This window comes from Triplophysa rosa, linkage group LG5 (assembly GCF_024868665.1).
Source record: "Triplophysa rosa linkage group LG5, Trosa_1v2, whole genome shotgun sequence".
Lineage (NCBI taxonomy): Eukaryota > Metazoa > Chordata > Actinopteri > Cypriniformes > Nemacheilidae > Triplophysa > Triplophysa rosa.
This window is the reverse complement of record NC_079894.1, coordinates 18,837,547-18,864,830: the sequence shown is the minus strand read 5'-3', so window position 1 is coordinate 18,864,830 and position 27,284 is coordinate 18,837,547. Positions and strand designations below refer to the sequence as shown.

Genomic DNA, 27,284 nt, shown 5'->3' with positions numbered 1-27,284 from the left:
AGCCATCCATTCATAGATCTACTCTTTGGTTCCTTTTGTTCTCTCCCCACCCCAATCTTTCGGCACGTTCTGTCCTTTCCAAACCACTCTGCAATATTTGCACACCTAATTGCCTAAAGGAGTTTCCGTGGAAACAGACATCATTGAGTCACTGACAGAGACAGAGCGAAAAGAGAAGCGAGAGTGAGCGAGAGTATGTTAAGTGATTGAGCTGTGGAAGCAGAATGGGCTCTGTTAATAAGCCTTCCCACTGCTTCTGCTCTGTTCCACAACCTCATCCAGCAGTAAGCCTGACCACACAAATGAGAGAATTGGGTGACCGCACACATGTAGACGTTTGGATTATGTTAAGCGTTATTATTCTCAATCTTAAGATTACAGGCTTGCCCTTGCATTGCACTGTGCGTTTCTGTGTGTGTGGGTAGCAACCTTTAAAAATGTTTTACCATCTTCCTCTGACCTGGTAATGAGATGCATAGATATGAAATACCTGGATTCCGCTAATCGCCGCAATACATCAGTATGTCTACCATATTGGAAAGGTCAAGATCTGCTTGTGAACAAATGTGGGAATTGACAGATGAAGCATGCAACAAGCATCATGCGGTACCCAGTCACTTCTGGTGTACATAAAACCAATGCAAGTGAATGGGTACCGCCGTTGTTCGCCGTTACCAACTTTCTTCAAAATATCTTTAGTGTGTGCTTGACGATAGCTTCACTCAAACAGAAAAATGCTCATAAAATACAACCTCAGAGCAACTCTGGAGATGAAGTTCATGTGTATAACCTCATACAGTGCAGATGCAGACAAATCCTCGACCATCACTCGTGTAGTATGTTAAACTGTGCACCTCATTCAGTCAGACACGCAGAATACTTACGTGTATGTCTTTTTTTGCGACTTTAATATATATTAAACATAAAAATGTATATCTGTGCAAAGTATTACATTGCGCTGTAACTAATATTAATAAATTAGACCTTATTATAAAATGCTTACCATAAACAGCTGTATTGTCCAATCTTTTAATAGGTCGCTCTCAATACTGCACATAAGATTCTAATGTTCCTGAATAATCATGGTCTTCCATTTATTTTAATATACTGTATACATAAACAGTTATTCACTCCCCTATCACAGTAACACAGAGCAGACATAATAAAACACGGATCCATAAGGCGTGGCAATGATCCAATGCACCCACGAGGAAAACGTCTGATATTAAATATTTTATTTTACTAAAATATTTTTGATAATGTCAGAAGCACTAGCGAGAACGGACAACAAGAACACATTTTTTTGTAATTTTCTGAAACAGAAAGTGTAATGCGAGTCTGACGGGAGGTATGGGTCATGTCTTCCCAGCACAACGCGCTGCCTTTACTGTAACGTTAGTTTATTTTATCAGTATAATGCAGGACCAAACCAGACAGACATAAAGAATAAAATGAGACCGAGAACATCATCACAGGATTTATTATATGCAGTTCAGTGGTCAAAATCAGCAAGTACCTGCCTCAGGTTGCTGTCCCATAAACAGTACAAACATTAGATTAAGACCAAAACAGCAGTACTAGAGACCCTAGTACTAGAGTCCAGTTCTAGAGTACTAGCTGCGAGGTGTTTTTAAATGAACTCTTTCAGTTCCTATTACATTCTGCCTAACATATCCTTATGTCTTCAATAGAACAAAGAAAGTCATAAGAGTTTGGATCAACCAAAGTTAAATAGAGAAATCTCTGACAATTTTTTTAAAAGAAAAACATACATAGGTTTGGGGGTGACAAACTAGGCCAGTTTGTCAACTTTTGGTCCCGTGACGGCATTGCTTTCACAGTCCCTTCCCTTTTTTCAACTAAATTCTTACGATGCATCCTCATTGAAATCAATAGATTCTTAACATTCTCTGACATAGCATGAACTCTGTTGTGTAGGCGCTCTAACTCTAACTATTGGAGTGCTTTAAAGTGCACAGATATTATTCCACCGGGTCACTTTACCAGTGGGCGCCAGTCTTACTTTCTCTCTCAATCTTCCTCTCTTGTATCTCACCATACTGATCTATCGATTATTTTTCGTCCGAATTCCTCCTGCACTGCATGATCTAAAATCCATGGGAGCTTCTCCTTTCAGCTGTCATACTTTTAGCATTTTCTGATTGCTTTGCATAGTCACTGTATGGTGTAAGCCAGGGCACAGACAACTTCACAGTCTTCTCTAATTAGACTGTATTGGTTGACGAGGCTGTTGTGATGTTAATTCTGCCAACTTGAAAGTGCTTTTGAGCAGAGCTAGTGCTGTGGTATGAGAAAGGTTCGAAGGCTATTGAAGGCCTTATTTAGTCTCATTTGCATTGGCCATGCTTTTTTTTACCTGTCTCGTCAATTAAATTGCAATGAAGAGCTTGAATGCTACTGAGAAATGCGATGAGCCAGAGGAAATCGATGTACGTTTGGGTTTCCAGTCTTATTATAAGTCTCATATTATAAGTGACTTTCTTATTTGGCTTTATCTGTAAGGTGCTTTTAGGTCATAAACGTTACAGTTGCTCCATTTCAACATCCAGCATGCCATCAATGAGCTTTGTGTGTGTGTGACAGTATGTCCCTGCATGTCAGTCTGGCTCTGGTACATTTGCTAACTGGGTCTGGCAGTTCTGTTGTTCAGGATCAGTGGCGTGTGGGTGGAAAGGGGGTCAGTAGATCACCTGGTTTAATGGGCACAGTGTCTGTAACAGACCCCTGAAATAAAGACATCTCCTCTAAATTGACTTTTCACTTATAGTACATGTTTCTGGACCAGTCAAGCCGTGCTCTCATATCTGCTGTCCTGATCCCCGAGTTGTAGACCCTGTTTATACCCGGTATTAGATGTTTGAATGCACCTTAACGCATTTGTAGCGTGAACGCTAAACTGGAAGGATTTGACAGCTTACAGTAACATCAGTCAGCCAATGCAAAAAACAATATACAACCACGGTAAAAATTAAGAGACTATTCCCAATTTTCGTTTAATCAGCTTTTCTAGTGCACAACACTGATGATGTCTAAATGTAAATGTATAAATGTATTGTGGCGAGTCCAGTCCAGTGTCTGTTGAATTTCAACAAAATCAAACCTCAGTAGTGACATCAAGACTGACAGCATTACAAGACGACATAAAAAATCGACTTAAAAAATACATGTGCAAATATAACTGTTGTATTGCTTAAAAGTGAATATGAACTTGTTTTTGCAGTATTTGAGGTCTGAAAAAATACAGAGCATCTTTTCTGTTATTCTGCCCGGTTTCTTCAGTTTTCATTTTCTGCAAATAAATGCAAATAGAAACAATATTTTTAGTTGAAATTTGGGAGAAATATTGTTAGCAGTTCACAGAATGAAACAACAATTATAATTTAACCTAAACACATACCCATAAATAGTAAATAAAAAAAACCTGAAAATAATTTTGAAATGGTCTCTTAATTTTTTCCACGGCTGTATATACAGTATATGAACAGCATGGCTTTACTTTGGCATGCAAACTCGGGTAAGTGTCTGAATCTGTGGCTCCGGGTTGTTTGTGTCTGTCTTTGAGGACTGTGAGACAAGAAGGATCTTTAGCCTGATGCTGTTTCGATGTCTCTCTCATCATTGCACTCAGGCATGTTTGCCCGACCGTAACAAGATGATGTTTGACACCCTGTGATGAGGAGAAGGAATTTCACTTTGAAAGCAGAATGGGTCTCTCTATCTCTCTCTCTCTCTCTGGCTTTGATCTGTTAAATGAAGTCGGCCTCATCCGAGTAGCACGTTAAAGAAACTCACCTCCTCAGATTAAGATGACTTGCAAATTGCATATCAATTAAAGTGACTGCTCGGGGCTCGGCGCTGTGATGATATGGCCATCACTCACTTTAAAGCACTTTAATGCGAGAGGGGTGTGGATGGGGAGGCTGGATGGATGATATTAAGTAAACAGGGCAAAGGTGAAAGATAAACTCTATATGTAACAGAGATGAGGTAAATCAGCAGTGTGTGGCAGAATGATATCAATAAACAGTAGTGCACAACTCTGATGATGTCTTGTCTGTGATGTCATTTATTTTTGACTGTGATAAAAGTGATTGGAGGGAGTTTTACATAAGAGACTGTATGTTTTGCTGTATTATTGCACATCACAGCTCTGGTTCATAAGCCATTATATTATGTAAGATGTTATATAGTAATCCTTTTATTGATTTCGCCCTGTCCTCTGAATTTTAGAATGTATCTCGTAGAACATAAAACATCAATAATTACATATTTTTTTACCAAAAGTATATTACAGTGCTTTAAACGATACTTTTATACAGTATTTTTTTCAAGTTGGCATATAAATTACAGACCCATATTAAAGGGATAGTTAACCCAAAATTTTGGTTTGTACATATATATTTACAACATAGAATGATTTCGTTTACATTTATTGCGTTTGGCAGATGCTTTATCCAAAACGACTTCAATTTATACAACTTGCTATATTGAAGGTATACAATCTTTGCAATGCTAATGCAATACTCTTTCTATTCCATGCCAAAACAATACCAATACCATAACTCAGCTTGTTGAATGTTAGCCATGGTAAACTAATTTCACCAGCGTATTGTTCACATGCAGAACACTTTGTCGGCTCTTATGAGGAACCACAGCTAGTCCTCGATTCATGTTCTCCCTCATCTCCCTCTCTCTTCGACTCCACTCTTCCTCCAGCCTGCAGTACATGTGCAGAGAGAAGTGCCATTCTCCATCAGAATGTCCTCCGCTCGATTCAGTAGATCAGAGACCTGCTGTCGGTCCTGGGGAGTCTTGTTGTTGAGCACCCCATACCTATACCTGCACTTTTCCAAAAGCCAACGCAGATCTTCCCCAGACTCTTGGATGTGGTCCTGTATGCTGCAGTCGATCCCCAAGCGTGAACACAGTCATGGTATGCCTCCACACTCCTCCTGTAAGGAGCTCCATGCGTTTCTGCAGTGCCGCTCTCGCCGAGCCACTAAATTGCAGTATGGGAATGACCAAATGAATAACTTGGGGTCCCGGCTCGCACAGAGACAGGGCTTTATGTAGTGCCACTTTTTCCTGTTTAGGGGCCGTGTTCTCATTTGTCTTGATGCATCGGCGACCATCAGCTCTCTGCCCTCGGATTGTCCGTGTGCCACGGTGCTGTCTGCTCCACGCCACGTATCAAACACATTTTTGTTTGCTTCTCTCCTACAGTTAACAACCTCATAATGACACCGTTAGGACCTGTTTGAAATGAGGTGTGGGAGAAAATATAGACAATTTTCATTCTGTGTGTGCATTAAGCAGTCTCACACGAGCAAGAGAGTTTTGTTGAATATCAGCACATCTGGGATTCGTCAGCAATTGCCGTTCCATAAACAAGAAGTTAACATCTGGCAACCCACAGTTACAGTTTATTTTAGATTTGTCTTGTAAGTTTATGTTTACAAATGTTGACCGCTTCTACAATAAAGTTAGTAGGTTTACTTGCTTTCATAAGCATTAAGGCGAACAATGCCTTTTGCTTTGTATGTCGTAGTCTTCCATCCATAAAATATTTCACTGTAGTTTAAATATACATATAGTAGCATCTGTGTATCTGTTTATAAATATTGTAGCTTATAGACAAGTTTACATATTACAGTTGTCTTACGTACGTATTTCTGTCTCCATACAATTTGGCCATATTTTATTCACTTGTAATGTAGGCCGAGGCCATGTGACAAGGCTGGTGTACGTGCAGGTGGAACACAGATCATCCTATTTACCAGGTAGGGTCGTGACCAGAAACTCCTGCCAAGTCTGTCACAGTCAAAATTCTTGGTGTTGTCATTTCCAGTGGGGTTTATTGCTTGTACTGTCAAATATGTATATATTGAAATGTGTTTTTATTGAATAGCCATAGTTAGAAAAGTAAATTGCATATTTTTAGCACTGAGAATTGGGATTATGGTATCATAAAAACCGTCCAAAACAAAGTTCTGTTTTTTACAATCATATGTTGTGCTCCGTCGACGTGACTGGAAGTGAGGTGGTTGTTTTGGTTATAAAGTCAGAAGAGTGGAATGAATGTCATGAGTAACATGTCGGAGTATGTGCCAAAAACGTGAGCGATAAAAAAAACAAATACATGTCATTTTCTAATATCAAGAGAACCACATAGCCACCTCAAAAGCTTTATTCACTAAAAAAAGTTTCTGTACACTACAAAAGTATTGAAGAAACTTTGTTTTTAAAGAGGTGGCAAAACGTTGGCACAAGCGTTGTGGTTCGCCCTATTGCAAACTAAATTGTTGTTTAATGATAATTGGTCTACAGAACCAGTTCCTCTGTGCTTCATTTACTTTTTAACATTAATTATTAAGTAGCCTTGACATTAAAATTACATAACTTGGAAGATTTAATACTCTGCTATAAAAATGTTGTGGTTTAAAATGTTTGTTGAGATTATTCGTCATTAGGGCATGTAAAAAACATGACGTTACAAATTAATTATACTGTAATACACGAAGGACTGTAAATACTAATTTTTTTCCTTTCACAAATATATTTTTTTGTTTTTATAATGTTTAATCATCATCTTGAATGTCATTTCATTACTCCTGCGGCATGACAAATGAATTTTTAAAGTGAAGATATTCCATGTTATCCTCGGTTAATAAAATATGATTAATAATTTAACAAGAAATATAAAAATGCTGAGGTAATTATAATTTACTGTTATGAGGGCTTGATGATGGTGCTAAAAAACTAAACTTGGGCTTTTCAAACGCATGCTTGACAGCAGTAATTGTTATTTTATAGTGAAGTTAAGATCAGTTTAGTGCACACTTGCGCTCTTTGACAGACTCTTCTCACTTGTATTTCTGGTAAATGTTTGTCTAATAGTCATCATGTCCAGTTGTAAGGGCACATGGCTATTTTTTTGGTTTTTAGTGGTGTTTAGTTCCCTCAGCTAACTTCCCTGTTTATGATCACTTGTCTTGTGATGATGTGTACCGCAGTTACTTGGTTTCATTGTAGATGCATTTAAATGTTTTTCTATGTCACTATTCTGAGTGTAAACGCAGTTTGTATCTGTCATAATGTCGGCACAGTTTTAGTTTTAGCAGATTTATTTTGTTTTTGGGGAGACTGTCTCGAGTCTAATGTTGTTTTGTTGTTCCTGCAGGGGGGCCAAACTTTAAGAAGCATATTATCCTCTTCTAAACAGCAATGGGTCCCATGGTCACATGCTCCTTGTGTTCCTCGCCTCCCCCCCCCCCCCCCCCCCACACACACACACACACACGTGAAGACATACACACACACACACGTATAACGCTCGCACACTGTCCTGTTTCGTCTCATCTGTCTGTTTCTGCTGCTGTTTCCTGGGTAAATGCCTAGACTCTGTTGCTTATAAAGAAATACTTCACCCAAATGTATTGCTTTCCCTCATTCACTCCAAGCACATTTTAATTTCCTTCTTCCTTGGAACACAAACGATTTTGAAGAATGTTTTTACAGCATGCCAGACTATGCAAAGTTGTGAATGAGGTTTGAAAGCCAAAGTGTTTTTTTTTAGTAAATAACATTCATTCTTCCACACCCAAATCTCCAGACCGGGTACATCATAGAGCACAGGTCTCAGAGTTCTTAAAGCCACTGCTGTCCTAAAGATTTGAGATAGGCCATTTGTCACGATGAGTGCCTCTAATTGTCAAGGTAGTAAGAGTTTGACAGCTTGTCTGGCTTTTGTAGATTTTGCTGCCTCATTTATTATGTCTAATATTTCTCGGACTTGTATGTGCCAGCGGGCTTCGCTGATTGGCCCATTATTTGGTCTAATGCATCTGCTGAGTACTGTACGCACCAGACACCATCTTCGGTACAGCATGCACACCTGCTCGAGATGCGTCATTAGCTTCACTTATCAAACACTCATCGTTTTTATTTTGCATACTTGTACACTAAGATCACGTGCATTGTTGTGTCCCGTGACCAGTCTCATAATGTTGATTGCTATTACTGCAACGCGGAGTCTAATTCAAGATCAGTGCATGAATTCTATGGGGGTTGGATGACCATCTCACGTCCATCTCACAAGGGCACATAAAACATGCATTAGTGCTGCATAATGAATGCTTCCTTGAAACGCTGGACATTTTCTTACACATGATCTACAGTCACTGCCATTGTGCTGTGTTGCTTGCGGTGTTTAGGGAAGCGAGGAAATGAAGCATTCTGAGTGGACGAATCCGTGCAGAACCTTGGTTATTTCAGTATTGATTCTCATTTAATGCCTTAAGGATTTTCTCTCTAGACGTACGTTGTTTACAGAAGTTAATCGTGCAGAAAAAACACAAATGCAGCAAAATACAACAGGAAACAAATTGTCCCTAGCAGGCAGTTATTCATATCAATGACTGTTCAGGGCTCAAGGATGGCCTGAGTCTAGTGGAGAAACACAGTTTAAATAATCATATTTTAAAGGGGTGATTAAACGCGATTTCATGTGTTGCTTTTGATTTAGTGTGCATGTACTGTATAAGACGTCCAAAGTCACAAAACTCAAAGTTTTGCACAAAATGATTTACTCTAACTAAAAGAGAAGTCTGATCCAGACCTGCCTAGATCGCCTCGATCTATCACGCCCCCACATTTCGACGTCAGTTAGTGGTAATGTTTGCATGACGCTGCCCAAATTTACACGCAAAGAAGAAGGCATAGCTTCAGTAATCACAGCCATGGTGCTGCAGGCACCATGTCACAGCGTAAAGTGTCCTTCTGGTCGATCCGTTGGTTTCATTCTCCTAACTAGGTTATAAGGCAAAACAGATGCTGGTTTTACTCTTTATGCTCTTATGTACTTGTATTTATGCTATTTCTTATAACTGATCTGACGTGAATCCACTCCCGATTGAGTGGCGAACTGACGATCGTTTCATTATTTAAACTGACACTGCTGTTATGACGCGAAACGTCTCCGAGTGAGAGATGAACTGACAATCGGCTTCGTCTTGGAAGTTTGTGGTTATGGTAAGGGGAGTAACATTTCCGCCACACGCTTGAGTTATTAAGCCAATCACAACGCACTGCTCAACTGGCCAATCAGAGCACACTGTGGTTTCCAGAGCGATGAGTTTTATAAAAATTGACACGTTAGAGAGGCGGGGCATAGAGGAGCTACAATAATGTGCAGTACACTCTTAAAAATATAGGTGCTTAAAAGGTTCTTCACAGCGATGCCATTTTGTTTCCACAAAGAATCATTCAGCCAAAGGTTCTTTGAAGAACCATCTCTTTCTTACAGTTTTTATAACTTCAGATGTTAAAGGTTCTTTATGGAACCAAAAGGTTCTTCTATGGCATTGAATAACTTTTTGAAGCACCTATTTTACAGAGTGTAGGTGAAAAATAAGGAGTTTTTTCCTCCTTAAAACGTATAAACACATTGTATTGCACCAAAAACACAAGTTGTAAACAAGTGTTGTAAAATGTTAATAATAGATAGATATATAATAATAGATCATCAATATCTATGCCCATTTCTTGAAATGGTTAAATTTGATGTGGTTGTCATCACTTGAGTCATCTTTCTGTTTTGAAACCGATTATAATTTCACAGATTAGTTTACTTTTCTTGTTTATATCGCTAATATACATCTTTAAAAAAAATACTGATACACATACTTGATTAATATGGTCTAACAAACGAACACATAATTATTTTATTAATATGTATTTACCAACACTATCTCACGGCAAAAACGTAACTATTTTACGATTTGGCTAATTTGTATGAATTTGTATAATCTTATTTGTACATTTTTTTGTAGAGTTTGCTAATTTTGGCTAATTTGTATGAATTCGTACGATCTCATTCATACATTTTTGTAAGATTTGCTTTCACGCCGGTGATGTTAGGTTTAGGGGCGGGGTTAGGGGCGAAGCTTCAGTATTTCTTATATTCTTTTTCATTCGTTTTTGCACGATTCACAACGTACAAATTCATACCGATTAGCCAACACGTAAAATAAGATCGGGTTGATATTTACTGTAAGCAGTGCAAAATTGTGAAAAGTGCTATACAAATAAATATAATTTGAACAGAATCTAATGGACTGGGCCAGCAGAAAAATCCTTACTGTCGAGCCCCGTACTGTTATAAACGTTTGCAAGACAGATGGTTGACTCCCATAAATTCCTACAGGGATTTGGGTATTGCAGGGCTGTTGATGGAAGACGTTGAGAAATGTTGAACGCTGGTAGTAGATGCCATGCGTCCTAAATTCCTCAGACATATTATTCCCGCAGTGAAACTGACAGATGAGGCACACTCTTAATCTGCCGAAGGTGACCCACTGTCTGATCCGTATACTCAGCCAAAATCAAACAAACACAAATCCATCTGCACTCCATCTGAGCTCGCACACAGCGGTGTCCCACGCTCACCTTGTTGTTTGGAGTCTAGAGGCATGCTATTTTAAGTTAGCCCGCCCGCCTCTGCAAGAATGAAATATAATTGTAAATGTTGATGAGTTAGGAGCTGCATTAATATCTGAATCATTCATCATCTCCTGAGTTAGATAGAATAATAAGTGTGGGATTTTGCTGTTGGTTCTGTTTGTTCGTAGCCCACAGCATCCATAAAGAACCCGCCTGCAATTCCCGCTGCGACCCTGTGATTCATCACCCGTGGCAGACATTAGCATGTAGTGACTCATTAATGTCTCAAATTGACCATTATCCGAATGTCTAAAAGTCAATTCACCTGGTGGGCCATATTAACGCTTCGCTATTTCCGAACATTTGATGTTGTGAATTATGGCTGTCGCGAGCCTTCATGCTAATTGGTCCCAGATTAGCCCGAGGACTTCAGGTGCTGTGATCTACTTCTGCTTGATCCAGTACACTTCATTTTACTCTTTTATTAATGGACTTTTCAGAAGTTACGCTAGGATCAAAGCTTAACAGATCACCCAAATTACCTCCAAATGGCCCTTATATGTCTCACTGCCATTATTTGCATAATAACGCACCTTGTGCGTTAGTCGCGGGATGTGTTTGACGTCTGTGTCTTTAAATCTGTTTCCTTGCTATTCAGAGGCTACTGGGAAATATATGCTTGAGCCTCCAACTCTGTCTAAGTGCTGTTGGGAATTTGTGGGCGATGGTGTGTTTCAGGCTGCATGTGTGTTTGTGGGGGTGTTTCAGTTTGTGTGTACCTCGGTTGCTTTGTAATGTGTATGTATGTCTTTGATTAAAGTTGCGAATATGAAGTGCATGAGGCCCTGCATTAGTATACAGTGCTTTACACCTCATTTTAAACATATCTATAAGCGGTCGATTGCTAAAAATAGCCTGTTTTCTGAGTGTGCCTCCATTACGTGTCTGGTTATCAAACAGGGGACCCAGGAAGAGGCTCATCGGAGCGCAGGTCCAGCCCATGATAAATCTGTCTATTACGAAACCATCCGTTCCTGCAAGAGAGCTGCCCTTCCCTTGTGCCCTGCCCTCTGCAGGCTCCTGTCATCATGACAAAGCTGTTTACGTGGTTTCCCAAAATCCTGTTGTATCCATTCGGCCACTCACCAACTTTAATCTCTTGCAATCTCCAGCACAGTTTTGAGCCTTGAACTGTGAAGGGATCCAGGGAACAAGACTGGGGATTGGCACCTGGCATTTGCCACAATCGATATTCAGCTACAGTCCATTTTGCTGAGTATGTGGGAATTTGGCAGTCATTCAGCATGTAGATGGAGGCGTGGTTGTTTGTGACATTGCAAATGGTAATAAAGATAGTTCATTTATTACATTAACAGATCAACAATGATTTTGGATAGACAATTTAAGACAGGGAGAATAAACTAGGGTTTAGTTTTAATAGGAATATCTCAGAGCAGCTGTTACTAAAAATATCTCTAGCTTTGTAGAAATGTAAATATGCTGTGTATAGTTGTCTAATAATGTTCCAGAAAATTCTGGTTTACAGCTCTCTGAGGGAACCCATGAAACATTTGAATTTCTTTGAGCTAATGTTAATTCCCCAACGGATGCAGTCAATTGGTCTGTTGATTCATTTATTCAACTAATTGAAACATAATAGCTCAGTTGTCAAGTGGCTTATGTGTTGGTCTGCATGTTGAGGAATGCCGTGGACTCTGCCCATAGAGAGCACGTGTCTTTTAACGCTGCAGGGGTCAGGCACATTTACCTTACTGTGTGGATCTGTGCATGGGTCTTAAGGGTCTTCAGGGTCTTAAGGGAGCTGTTGTAAATAATGAGACGTACAAAGGTCAAAGACCAGCCCACTGTATCTCATGTGCACTGCACCTCTGATGACCTTTTCAAGTGCTTTTCCAGAGGACAAAAAAAGTTGAAAATACTTATATATATATATATATATATATATATAATATTAGTTAATAGATTAGTCAATACATGTATTTTAAGGGCTGGTCTGCTTGGCATTGTTTGCATATGTTAGTGGCTACACTGCAAAAAAATAAATTTCTTGCTTAGTAGTTTTGTCTTGTTGTCCAGTATCTTGAATCAGAGTTGCTTTTAAAAAAAAATGTTTATGCTTAAAACAAGAAAACAGTAGCCTATCTGCCAACGGGGTAAGAAAAAAAACTTGAAATAAGTTTACATTTTTTGCACTATTGATAGATATTTTACATTTACGAAGTTCATTTTGCATCTCAAGTAGATGTATCTTGATTTAGGAATTTTTAGATATTTTTACTTGAAAACAAGAAATCATTTTTTGCAGTGTATGCTGCAGGTGGCATCCAGGTACCTCAGAATTATGGTTATTTGCATTTTTGTCCACTTTTTGTTTAAAAATGTCTTAACTTTGGTAGTCCAGTAATGAGATGTTAAAAAATAATAATATTGTTTCTGTTACTTTACACAATTGCATTGCATTGTGGGATACAGTAGATACCATAACTAACGTGTGCTCTGATTGTATACATATTCTGGCAAATACAAAAGGTAATTTTACATTTACAGGTAAATGGAGTAGGTTTGCAATGAAGGCGTTAGGTTTCCATATAAGTTTCCTTGCATCCATTTCAGACACAGACAGTCGTTGTTTTGCCCTGCATCATATTCATGGATCAGTGCCAATGTGTAAAACACATGTTTCAATCTGATCATCAGTTCACTTCTGTTATACAGCTTAGATCAGTGGTTCTCAGCCCTTTCACCTTTTCGCGCACCCTGTAAACCCATTTAAAGAACTGGCGCCCCCATACTGTACATTGAGGATAGATAAGATAATGTGTAAAATATGTTATACTATATATAAAGAAGCAAAAAATAGCTGTATATGACGGATTGATCTCAAGAGATCAGATTATAAATGTATCAACCCCGCTGATAATCACAGAAATGAATGGTGTCCATTAAAATACCACTAGCTTTCTGCATTAAAACCATTACAAAATTGTAGTGTTTTGGGCATTATTCCAAAAGGATTAATCTGCCAGATCACTAGAACGGTGCGCGTTTCGTTGATTTTAACACGAGCGAGAGTTTATTCGCAGTTTATAATACAGAATAAACATGCATGTTCAGCTATTGTTCAGCCCATTAAATAAACGTCATGTTCTGAAGTAACACAAGCATAAGGCTTAGTCAAATACTTGACCTGGCTAAGTACAGTAAAATCCCCCGTTACATAATTGAATTATTAATCAATGTGAGTTTTGTGAGTCACCACTTTCAAGGACATGTCATATCTTCATTATTTCTGCAGTCACAACGGCTTTTAAATCCATCACAGGTTGGTATTACATGATGAACTAAACTCTACATGTAGAGCATCATGCAGCTGTTTTGATCAGTCTGCATTTATATGATCTTTACAGATCTGTTGTTAATAGAGAATCATTCGTAGTGGTCGATGCATGTAACCACAACACAAACCCACAACAGAGTCTAAACAGCCATCGCTGCCGATCTTTGATTTAGCCGTTACGCTGTAATGATAGCTTGTGTACTGTCTCTCAGTCTGTGGGCGGATCGCAGGCCGCTTGACGTGACCGCTGCAGATCTTTCAATTAATCACCAGCAGACGTTAATCGGTTCACAATGATTTAATTGAATTACACTGCAGACTGCTTTGATCTTACTGGCATCTTTCTGTGGCCTGAAGCTTTTTCTAGAAGGTTCCACATCTCGCCTCAAAAGTCTTGAGTCTCGACCCCCTCTGTGAGGCTGCCCGCCGCCGCTCAGAACGAAGGAGGAATGAATTGGGTTTTGCAAGATGTAACGCTTTGATATTTACCATACGAATCCTGTTGCTTATTGGAACGGTAATAACGAACATGAAAGTGTAGGACAGAAATGGCTATAGTTCTCTCTCATCTCTGCACAGCAGAGCTCATTTATAAGGGTCTAATGGTGGAGTCAGTGATGTGCAAGAGATGGAGCTTGATGATTTGTCAAACGACTGTTAAGACTCGACTGATACTGTGCGGTTGTGGGCTGCCAGTATGGAAGATGAACTGGAAAATGCAGTATATTACGCACACGAAGCGATGACGTATTTCTGCTTCAATCTCAGCCAGTTCTGTTAGATCTGGCGTCCATAGGGAACAATGGCATTTTTCACTCGGTCGCTTCAAGATACATGTAGGATTACGGTCAACAACGTGAATCAAATTATCCAAACACTACGTCACACATCGACAACCAAAAAGGAGAAGCGCTGTAGGCTATCCGTTTTAAGCTACATCCACAAATATGAAAAAAAATGTCCAAATGTGACTATGCACGTATCGTAGGTAGGGCTGTCACGATTATTAAATAATCGTCTCATCGCGATTGTTTGACCTCATCGCGATGGTTTCAGATCATCGCAATTATTGCACATCTCTATAGAAGACACTAGGGGGAGCTGTAGTGCATCTGCATATTGCATATTTTAGTGTATATATGGTTACTAAAGCATGGTAATACTTGTAAAATGTACCACCACAACACAATCACTTGAAAAAAAACTAAAACATACAAATTACCTGCAGTACAATTTAATATTATTTAAGCAAATATCAGTGTGAAAACCAATCTACCAAAATTTCATTAACACACAAGTAAAATTTTATTGTAGTCTTGCAAGTGAGAAAAAAACAGATTAGAAGCTTTTCTATGACTGATAGTATTTTAATGGTGGCTTCAATTCACACCTGATCAATTTACTTCATTTACAAGTATTTGGCAGTTGTATTATTGACAGGTAAAAGCCTAAACCTTAAATATATGATGACCCAATTTTTTCAGATGTATTTCCAGTAAAAAAACATAGTCTTGTATTCAGAACAATATGGTTGTTTCAATCGCTGAATCAAAAATGTATGAGAATTAAATGTCAAAGCTCAAAACAGACAATTAATCATCATAACTGCCAAAGCCCTAAAACAGACAATTAATCGTCATAATCGCAATGATTTATTAGACAATTAATCGTCAGTCAAATTTCATAATCGTGACAGCCCTAATCGTAGGCGTATTCTGTATAAGACATGGTAAAAAGGTTTTAATGTGACCTTTCAATAACATCAAATGTTTTGGTCCATCCAGCGTCAGTTAGCTCGTTGCTTGTATTGTTCAGATTGTGGTTATAAAATCTCTTTGGGTGAGCCAATGACCGGTTGACAGTCTGACCGTAGATGACTTTGCACCACTTTTTCCTCAGTGTATCCCTTAAGGGCCATTTGTCCATCTGGTGTGCCGTCTTAGTTTTAAGCTGAAGGACAGAGATTAGTAAATGTATGTAAGCTATTTTGACCCATCAGTTATGTCTTCATTTACTTATTTTGGCAGAATAACCTTATAGATAGGAAATTATAACCAGGAACATTCCTGCCCAAGGATGACTCACAGACGTGTCCTGGTCCCATTTCACACAAAGTATAAAAGTACATAAGAAATACATTTTCTAAAATGATACGCTAAACATCTTTTTTGCATTGCCACATTATTTTCATAAATCTCATTACTGTACTGTATATCAGATAGTAAATTAACATCAAATATGTTTCTTGCCATAAAATTCAAATGTTGTCTTTTAATTTTGGAAGTGAAATATGACAGTAGTCTGTTTTATTATCCCGTTCTGAGAGTTTGAGAACGCACGCAACAGGATCACATTGACATATCGGAACCTTGTAATCTCATTTATTGCGTATAAATCACATCAATTTGATTTGTTGCCATAAGCGACATGTAGGCAGCGCCCTAATGTGATTGAGCAGCGATGAGAAACAGCCTGAGAATCACAAGCAATGACAGGTCACTGCGTGTGTTGTGTATTTCACCGAATTATGATGTGTTATGTGATTACTGGAGACTTCAGGCTAACCTTGAGCACGTCGGCGAACGTGTTGACGCGTAGGCTGGGAATGAAAAATTGAGATTTACTGCGGTAGAAGTATGACCCCCCACTGTCAGTGGTCTCTTCCTGACCCTCTTACCTCCCAAACCCCGTCCACCGCGTACTACTACATCAGATCTGCATGTGATGTCTGGTCGGTGCACTTGAGATTAGATAAAACGTGACTTTTAAGTGATTTAGTGGATGGGATTTTCATTTTGTGTAGTTGCAGGAAAATACATCATTTTAATGGTTGTGTTGTGTGAGACGTATATTTTCTTTATTACACAGTCGTGGCACTGTGCAGTCAAATATTCGTGTATAATGAGTAAACTGTAAAATTGTGTGTTGTCCCAAGCAACCCATTTCCTTTATATCAGTGCTAGTTTAATATCTCTTGTATCACTGAGGTCTCTTTCTTCTTACATAAATAATTTCAACTTACGCAATAAATACATAAATGCACATGAATTTTTAACATAAGTAGTACAGGAACACTCTTAACTTTGTCTTTTGATTTTTTTTCAGTACCTCGAGAACAATTCACAATGATATGCTGAAGCACCGTAGTGTAATGGAAAATTTAAATGGAAAAAAGCCTGTGCATCCAAAAAACATTTCTTTCTCGCAGGGTGTTTTTTTCATGCTATAAGGGCTCCGTGGGGAGGCATTGTTTCATTTTGTGAACAGATATTACAATACTCCTTTAGTTGAGCGTGCCAGGATAAAGGAAAACGCATCTCACGACATGTTCTGTGTGGGACTCGATCACAGCTATAAATATTCAATGTGGATGTCTATGCAGCTGGACTGTAATAACTGTTCCTCTTCTGATTGTTAGGCTCACATACTGTACTTGGTGGTAACCATCAACCAGTCGCTTGTGCCAGATCTCTGTGATCCGATTAGTCATATCGGACCAGGGCCTTATAAAGACCTAATGGCTGTTTTTGTGTGTTGGTATGAGATCTTGGCCGGAGTGGAAGCAAATGGGTAAGTGGGGGCGCACAGCTCTGTGATGCAGGAGCTTGGTTGATGGATGCCGAGCTCTGGTGGCAGGATCAATCCATTATTGAACTGCTCGGTCAGCTTATGGAGCGGAGACGCATGCCAACACTAGACAGACACTGGGATCTTTAAAGGAATAGTTGACATATTCGGCATGATTTACTTTCTTAGGACACAAAAGGAGAATGTTTACATTTATGAATTTGGCAGATGATTTTATCCAAAGCTGCTTTTACGGTGTATTTGAGGTATACATTTTATCAACATATTTATTGGCTTTTTATGCTTTTATTGTGAGAGAACAGCAGAGAGGTGACAGAAAAGCAAGATAGGGGAGCGAGATCGGCAAAGGACCCTCCAAGACGAGAATCAAACGCGGGTCACCGCGAGCGCACTGGCACTATTTGTTGGCGTGCTAACCACAGGGCTACCGGCACCAAGCCAGCACCACTTTCAGCACAGTTTCTCAGGAATGGATCGCAGTTGCAAGCTCCAAAAAGGACACAAAAGCACAATCATAATAGTACCTATGACTTGTGAGTCCGTGCAATTGATTTATGTGAGGAGTAGATTGATTTTTACGTTATACACTGAAAAATCTATCATCCGTTCTAGATTTTCTTCACAAAGCTGAGAAAAGTGAATCAAATATTTTAAGTCCAATTCTCTTGAATGAACTGAATGATTTGTTCACCAGTTACAACGATCCGAGTTTCGCTCACAGACTCGGTCCAATTTCTGCAGATCTCTAGCTGGAAGAGGAACATTACCATTAAGTAACAACAACAGACATTTCAGTAAGCGTCACCCAAAACTCATTGACACTGTAGATTGCGAAGATTTCACTATAGCACAAGTCATCTTCACGGTGGAAGAATTTATGAAAGTCATATTGGTTGACAGGATTTCTTTCGAGACTGTAAAACTTTGACCAAAGCTATTCTGAATACGGTTTTGCGATTACATTTCTAACATTTCCTGTTCTTCTTGTTGCCTCTCTCCAGCGGAGCCTCTGCCTCTGATGGACCTGTGTCGACGCGCAGCGCGGCTGGCTCTGGGACGTGAGCGTCTGCAGGAGATTGAAACCTTGCCTTTGCCCCAGTCTCTGAAGAATTACCTCCAGTACCAGTGAGAGCAGAACTCAGGCCCTCATGACGGACACGCACAGAGAGGACGCCGTGCAACTGTAACGCCACCATCAGGCGGATGAGGGAAACATGTTTACAATGTGGCTCACTAGTGGAATCTTAGGGTTTTGTATTTGTTTGTTTTAGTTGTTTTTATTTTTCCTCTTTATGAGTTGTTTAAATTATTGACGGCTTTGGAAGAAGCACGGAGGACAGTGTTGTTGAAATTAAACTGGACGGTGTGCAGCGGCTCTCCAGCGCCTCCGTGTGTACGTTTCGCCCTGGAGAATACGCCAAGGAGCGGTGTTTCAGAAGCACAGTAATCTTGGGATGCCTTTGAAAGCTCACAGTAATAATCTTGCGCTCTTTTCCTGGATTTTAACCTGCAGAGCACAGTCAACACTCAAAGGAGAGCTCACCGAGACAACATCTCAGTGCAGACAACCCTGAAAGGTGCCAGTACCGTTACCTGCACACAAGAACACCGGGGAACATTAGTATATACGGACCGACAGCAGACATTTCCCGTTTTTCCTGGGATGGATGTGTTTTCCCATGGACACACATATGCATACGCACATACTGTATACAGCCAACAATCATATGCGCATTTTACATTTTTTTTATTTCTTCCTCTGAGAGCTCGAGTCACTTTGTCTATCTGAATTTTACGGAGACCGTCTGGTCACCCCTCGGAGAAAAAAAAAACAAGACCCGCAAAAACCGTGCTCTGTTCGTGGGTACAGTTTATTAATCCGAGAGCACGGTTTTGTAAACTGAGGGAACGAATTACAAAACTGTGGCCACGGATTTGCAGGTCTTGTTTTTTTTCTCCGAGGGGTGATCAGACGGGCTCCGTAAAATTTGTACCCTGATTTTATTGTGAGTGTAATTTTTATTTTTTAGTTGATGATCTATCGAGATGTTTTGTCTCTCTTTAGTTTTATTTATCAGGTTCTAGTTTCGTTAATGGACAGAACGTGCGAGCTAGCACATAGATGAACACGATCATACTCATCACATATGGCTTTCTATTTTAAACTGGGATGCTGCTGTTATACAATTAATACAATTAATAATATTATTATTATTCTGCCTGGATGTTCAGAGAGAAGTCTGGTTTTCTGAGGCGCAGTGGAATGTAAAGATCTCGCTAGCATTAGCATATTTGAAATGTGAATAAAAGCCAAGTGAACGAGATGGATTTCGCTTACATTTTTGTCTGGATCGAATAAGAAAAAGCATTCATACAGACAGTAAGGCCTATTTGCATAACACCTCTTTATTGCTTCTAACATCCCACAGAGGGTTCCCTCCTTTCCCAATTTCGCACTCTTTCTCACCTTCTTTCTTTCTGTCTGTTTCTCTCGGTGTCTCTCGCTCGCTCTCTGTCTGACTCTATCACAGTCTGTGCTTGAAAACGGTTATCTAACCCAAATCTGTGACAAACTTGAACGTTCTTCTCACACTCGGCTCTGTTGAGATTCGTGGGAGGATTTTAACCGCAGTCGCTAACCTCAGGTTCTTTCTTAAGTTCTCCAGACGTTCAGTTATTTACCCACACTTGTTTTTTTAACCTGTATGCTGTCATTTTTTCCCCCAGTGGAACTTAAAAGCAAAAATTAATGACACGGCTGTTTACTCAAGAAGCGCATTTTCAGTTTGGTGCGAACTTCAAAATGCCATTTCGAGTCAAAAATCTTAAGTGATCGCAAATGTTGAAGAGAGAGAGAAACATATTGCATGTGTGCCGCTTCCATTAAGTTCAACAAACTTTAAGTGGCTTTTTTAGATAATGGGAAACGCGTCCTCTGAGCCAATTCACTTCAAATAGCGTGATACGGCCTGTTTTAGTTTATTGTATCTGGATACGTTCAGGACTATTGTATTGGAAATCAATGCGAGACGGCAAGACACCGTCCTCGTGCGCCAGCATGAAAATGGGCTTCTTTTTTCTTGCTTCTTCCCTTCACATTTGGAATCGGCTCAGATGTAATTGAATAACACGGATCTGAGAGCACGGGTGCAAAGATAGGGCTCTGATCAAAGCATTGCTTCAATTCCGACGCAGAACGATGACTTGTGGTTCAAGCCAGGACACTGAACCTCCCCATCCTCCGTTCTCTGAAATCTTGTCTTAAATCATTAACAAACTTGACACAAAAGGTTCAGGGTGTTCCAGTCTAAAGAGAACGTCAGAAGCGTTTACGTCTGTGTACAAATGCTTACGTCTTGGGAATCACCGGTTGTTTATGTTTGCGTCCTTCATCATTAGCAGGCAATTGTTGAACTCTTGGAAGTGAGTATTGTACTGATTTCCTCCCAGTGTGGTTCTCCATACGCTGTGGAGACATGGGCCAGTGGCCATTTCCTTAACTTACCAGGGTGTAAATAACAGGGTAAGCCTGAAGCTCATTCACCACTGATAGACCTTGGGAGACGGGCGAGACAGCCTTGATGTGCTTCCTTCCCTATGGGTGTGCGGCGGTTCAGTGTGGGAGAGAGAGAGAATGAGGGTATAAATGGGAGCCGTGGCAATTGGTGAAAAGATATTTGTGTCCTAAATGACCTCAGTTTCCACACACAGGTGCATCCTGGCCTGCAAGGGTCACGCCCTTACCTAAAGAACACAGTGGCTGCGAATCCGCTCCGCTAAGAAAAACCCTGGAGACGGCACCTTTTTGTTTTGATGTTCTCGCTGCAGATTTCCCATTCGTCCACTAAAAATCGAGGAAGTGCAATATATAACAATTCTATTGAGGGACAAATGTAGACAAGCGATTATGTAAAATCCTAAAAAAAACAGGTTTTCAATGTAACCTAATGTTTTCATATTTTAATTTCAGCCATGAATAAAAAATCTGTCATCATTTACTCACCCTCTTGTCATTTCAAACCTTTATGACTTTCGTTCTTCCGCAGAACACAAAAGAAGATATTATGAAGAAAGTTGGTAAGCGAACAGCACTGGCACCACTCCACTTCTATTGTACAGACACAAGTCAATGGGGCCCAGACCAACATTCTTCAAAATATCTTCTTGTGCGTTCTGCGGAAGAAAGGACAAACAGGTTTGAAATGACAAGAGGGTGAGTAAATTTTCATTTTTGGGTGAACTATCACCTACAATGTTAGTGGCATATCGTGCACATGCTTTTCTGGAAACATGTACTACAATGTTGCTCAGTAAGCAGTCCAGGCTGTCATTTGTCATGGGGATACTGGGGATTCGGACTCGGCATGGCCAATACGGAACAGGTATATTTAGGGATTTCATCTCCAGATTGAAAATAAGTGTGTGTGCTTTTCTCTCAAGCTTAAGCGAAAAACACACAAGGAGTGTACAGAGAGATGAATCAGATTAGTGCAGAGTCAACACGTTCCCCCTCTCCTTCACTCCCTCTCTCTCCCTCACTGTTGGTTTTCCGAGCCAGCCTGTATAAATAGCATATGATCCATCTATTATGTCTATGAGTCTCCACTTTCCCAGACTCCTGTTTAGCTTCTCGGCTCCCCCGGAGAGCATAAGCAGATTAAAGAGTTTTCTAAAAGATACAATGTTTTGCTGTTCCAAAACCTGGTGAGATGACTCTGTGCATTTACATAAAGCTGTACAAGTACCATCTAGCAAGGATGCAATCCTTCCTATAATGCAAACACAGCGATGCAGACATCATTTTCCATTTCACCCAACCAAACCGTTTCCTATTAAACACATCACAGTCAATGACTTTGCTTGGGTTTAATGGTTTTTGCCACGCGCTAATGAGCACTAATGTTAATCTAGCACGTGTGACACCATGTATTATTCATCCTACAGTACAAGATTGGTCCTTAGTTATCCGAGTTAAAGAATTGGAAAATTCTCAAATGAAGCATGTGCACCAGATTCCATTTGTCATGTTCTCTGAAATTCAAGCGAATTAGGGATGCGCTTTGATATTACGTGCTGTCTGTTCAATTTCTTTTCCCATAAACCCGTTCCCTGATGACTCCATGCAAACACGGGAAAAGTGAAGGCCTCTTAATTTGAAAAAGGCAAAACGGGCCCTTGGGTTCATCAGTGTCTGTACTGGAGCTGCTCAAATGAGGTTAATTAGCTCTCACAGCCAGGAGAAGTGCATAATGAGATCTAACCTACCCAACACACACATGCATACCAGTAGAAACGCATCATTCGAAACTTTAGGAAGAGAAACTCTGTGGTGTAAGCAGATGGTGATACTATGGAACTGGATGCTACTTAAAGGGATAGTTCACCCAAAAAGCAAAACTCTGTCATCATATATTCACCCTCATGTCGTTCAATTTTGAGAAATGTCTCCGTGGTTTTGTGTCCACACAATAGAAGCCAATAGGGCACAGGGTTGTTTGTTTACGAACGTTCTTCAAAATATCTTCTTTTGTGTTCTGCAGAAGAAAAAAGTAATGCACTTGATTCATACTGTACTCGTATACATGGACATACACATGGCCGCTGTAAAAGATGACAGAGCTTTGATTTACTGTGTGAGGTGGCTGCTGGTGTAGGAATGGTGATAAAGGTTTATGGTATAATAAATTGTGAGGATGCCACAACATGACAGTTTATGGTTTTGTCTGGGGTGTAGCATGGCCTACAGTGTTAAAAAAAATTGAAATGCATGTTTCATAAGTCTCATCACAATCTAACATGCAAAAGCTGTTTTAACACCATCGTCACACACTACATTACACCATTAGCACATGCTGGTTTGCTTCTGTTGAATAACCTGATGAAACGATTAGTGCTGAGCTGTTTGCTTAATGATCATTTGTTCCAATCCTAATTGTTTACTGTTGAGACAGAAACCATTCATTTTATGCTTGTAAGAATTTCTTATTTAAGAGTTCATTTTTTAGAGAACCAACTGAGACCTCTAGAGGCATTTAGAGATCAACACAGCTGCATTTACTTCATTGCTTGTGTCTGCCTAATGTCTGCCCTCTAAGTGTGGAAGATTGGTATTACAGGCGGAGTACCTAGGTATTCTTGGCTTGCATGATTTGTGTTCTGGGAACATTTATTTTGGATTCGGAAATGAAACCAAAAAAAATCATTATTATTATTTTTAATTATTTATGATCAACAATAAATTATAATTGCCCCAAAATATCTGTCCTTTTGAAGGTGTAGTTTTCCATAAATGTCTTGTATATTTTGTCTATCAGCTGCACGTACTAAATCATAAAATAACTCACTCTTGAGGTCAGTCGAAATATATTGTTTTTCTGACATTGTTATATTTTTGCCCTTGTATCACATTTTACAGACATATAAATTCACTTTCATTACATGGAAGTGTGGACAGGATGTTTTATCCTGGAAAGAAGACGAAGCATTTTGGAACTTTTGTTAGGGTGAAATACGATACGATACACATTTGCGATATATTGCAATGCTTTAAATAGAAAATGTCAAAAGTAGAGCTAGAAATACAACATGCTGTGCACCAGCGGGGGTTTTCTGTAAGGATGAGTGTAAAAACATCTTACCTCTGCAGAGTGGCCATGATGTGTGATGCATGGACCTTTAGATCAGAGGTTTGGGTTCTCAAACTGTGGATTGTGCCCCTCAAGTGGGTAGCACAGAGGAATAAGGTGGCTCACGCAAGTCACTTGGCTGTTGTGGTGCATTACAGTTAAAACACTGAACATGGGCAGTATAAAACCCCTGCTTCATCCGTGCTGTAAATGTGATGGTGTCACATCAGTGAAAGCACAATAAATGTCATTGTTACTTTTCTTAATAAACTTTTTGTCTAATGCACTGCAATAGCCAAGTGACTTGTGTCATGACTTGTGAAGCCTACAAACAGCATTATTTTATATAACTCATTACTCCATGACTTATTTTGAAAACCAAAGCACACCCACACATCAGCTCTGAGAGCTCCAAGCGCTCTTATATTGTTCGCCATGCTCGCTTCCGCTTACTTTAGGCCGTATGTACAGTATATGACATGGTTAAAAAAAATTATCGATAGTAGAGGTATCACTATCGATACACTATCGAAAAAAAAAATATTGTGATAGTTACATGTATCGATATTTTTGCACAGTCCTAATAAAAACACATTGTAATTATTTTATCTTACAAGAAAAATTCCTGCGAACAGTATAAAGTACAACGAATACAAGGTACTATCGCAGCATATAAATTTTCATATGCCTTACATAATCTACAACATGTTAATAATTATAAAAAAAAAACTGAGGCATCAAAAAATTGCAGTTTGACTTTGTACTGCCCTGAAAACTATTTTACATAACAGATCTTTGCATATGCAGTAGTCCACAACACACAATAAAAACTGTATTTACATAAATAAACCAGTTCAAACGTCTTCATGCACTTGATTCTTAATAATGTGACATGCCATCACTAGATGCCAACAACTGTTTTATGTTTTGTGAAACAAACGAGCAGTTAAAATGTCCACGCGTCTTCAGAAAAATCCTTCAGGTCCTGCATGTTCTTTGGTTTTCAAGCATTGTCTGCATATTTGACCACTTTTCAAAGTTTTTTTCACATGTCCAGAGGAAACGCATAAAAACTAAGAAAAAGGTGCAAACATTCAGTGATGCTCAAGAAGGCAACATGAACCTTTACACTCAGAGCCAGGCGTAACTTTTAAACTAGTGGCATGAATTGTTATTATTATTGAGTCAACAGCGAAGAATGTGCAGGACCTAAAGGAGATTTCTGACCAGTGGACAGTTTAAGAGCTCAGGACAAACAAGGGACTCATGACCAACTATCCTAAAACATAAAAACAGCCAATATATTAAGAATCAAGTATAATTTAAAAGTTGACTATTCATTCAGTTATTGTGTGTTGTGGACAATATGTACACAGTGCACCTTACTCACAGTACTGAATAAAAAACAAATGCAAATCCCGATTATTTTTTTTATTAATAATCTGCCATCATATGCAAACGTTTGCACGTTTTCAGCAAAATCTAGAGATTAAATTGCTATCATAAATTAAATTAAACATTAATCTGCCTGGGTTATATCAGGAGAATTTCTGACCTACATGCACACTTACTGTCTGGTGCAGGACCAGAAGCAACCTTCAGATTTCCTGCAACACATTTGAGGACTTGAGATACAGTAATGATGGCACGTGCCGTTCCCCTTCTGCTTCTCCTGTTCAGCTGTACCTGTATGTCAGTAATGGGGCAGGAAGGGAAGAAAATCTTTATAGATGAACCTGAGCACTTGCGTGAGGAAACAGACGCTGCTTCCATGACTGAGCACACCGAGCCAATTCCGGCCGAGCTGAGCAACACTGTGAAGTCTTTACAGTCCAGACTAGAGGCCACTGAGGAACTTCTCAAAGGAAAAGGTCTGTACTCATGTTTCATCTGCTCTTTGATGGTGTACAGTACTTATGGATGAAAAAAAGAGTATCAGTGCACCCACATGCAAATGATATGAACATGATTAATATTGTAGGATTTGTAATATTGTTTAGTTTTTTTGCCAATAAAACAATATTTGATACATACAGAACATAAAGTGGCATTTGCAGCCTCACTTGGAAGCGTACAAAACCATGGACCCTTCAACACTGAGGTCACACTGGCTTACAAAGATGTGTTTGTGAATCATGGGAATGCCTACAACCCAAGCACTGGTATGTTGTCTTGTAATATTCAACTTGTTACAAAGACAAAACCACATTTCGTCCAAATAAATACATACGGATGTTGACATGAAGTATTTTTGTGACATTTTGCCAATGTCCCTTTTCGAAATATTTACTGACTATGCATGCAGTTGTGTGATCTGAGACGTCATGAAATAACCTATTTATACTGTACATGTCACTGAACTTTAATATCATTATCTCAATACATTACCATGAATGTCGGTGTAAATTGTTGCCCTTGCTGTTACAGGTATCTTCAGAACACCTGTTAAAGGTGTCTATTTCTTCACTATAAATGGGCATAGCCACTCATCCAAACCTTTGGGTCTGAGGCTGTTCAAAAATGAACAACAGATGGTCACTGTGTACAGTCACCCTCAAGGAAACCGCTATGAAACCGCAACAAATTCAGTCTCTTTGATCCTGGAGGAAGGAGATGATGTCTATGTGCGTCTAAGGGCGAATACGTGGGTCTTTGATAATTCAAATGACCACACGACATTTGTTGGCCATTTACTTTTTGCTCTTTGATAACCTTTTCATTGAGCACAAAATGATAAGGTAAAATAAATAAAATAAAAACTGTAATTCAATCCATAATGATTGCATAGAAAGTTACTTTTGAACATGCATTCAAACACTGAATTTATACATCATAAGCTTTCTATGTATATTTGTTAAGGATCATTTTGCTTGTATGTCATTCTGCATGTGCTGAAAAATAAAACTTTATACACTACAATACAACATTTATATAGCACATTTAAAACAACCAAAGTCGGCCAAAGTGCTGTACAGGCTATGCAAGACAAAACGGGTCAATAAAATTCTAGGTAATAAAACACAGACTATAAAACACACACTGTAAAGTGGATAAGGCTCATCATCGCATACCACGTCAAAGAATATTAAATGCCAAGGAGAAGAAATATGTTTTAAGAGTATATAAAATAGATAAAGTTGAGGCAGTTCTGATGTGGACTGGGAGACTATTCCACAACTTAGGGCCAACAACAGAAAAAGCACGATCACTTCTGTTTTTAAGACGTGCCCTGGGAACTTGTAGAAAGTCAG

At 39.3% G+C, this 27,284-nt stretch overlaps 2 protein-coding genes across 4 annotated transcripts in view; both read left to right on the top strand.

Annotated features, from left to right (window-relative positions):
• spsb4a (splA/ryanodine receptor domain and SOCS box containing 4a) overlaps positions 1 to 19,731 on the top strand; it is a 41,497-nt gene extending 21,766 nt beyond the window's left edge. For both annotated transcript variants that reach the window (XM_057335192.1, XM_057335193.1), the window contains one exon: positions 18,409 to 19,731. In XM_057335192.1, coding sequence (XP_057191175.1) covers positions 18,409 to 18,536 — 128 coding nt within the window. In that variant the 3' untranslated portion in view covers positions 18,537 to 19,731. The remainder of the gene's footprint in view (positions 1 to 18,408) is intronic.
• A 537-nt stretch (positions 19,732 to 20,268) lies between these two features.
• LOC130554648 (complement C1q-like protein 2) lies at positions 20,269 to 26,799 on the top strand. 2 transcript variants are annotated; one of them, XM_057334437.1, is made up of 4 exons: positions 20,269 to 21,620; positions 25,714 to 25,904; positions 26,070 to 26,195; positions 26,461 to 26,799. In XM_057334437.1, exons 1-4 carry the CDS (start codon positions 21,433 to 21,435, stop codon positions 26,739 to 26,741), a joined length of 786 nt encoding a protein of 261 aa, XP_057190420.1. In that variant the 5' UTR covers positions 20,269 to 21,432; the 3' UTR covers positions 26,742 to 26,799. The 2 variants fall into 2 exon arrangements, with proteins under 2 accessions (XP_057190420.1, XP_057190421.1); XM_057334438.1 differs by lacking the exon at positions 20,269 to 21,620 and having other exon boundaries at positions 24,828 to 25,904.
• Positions 26,800 to 27,284: the final 485 nt, after the last annotated feature.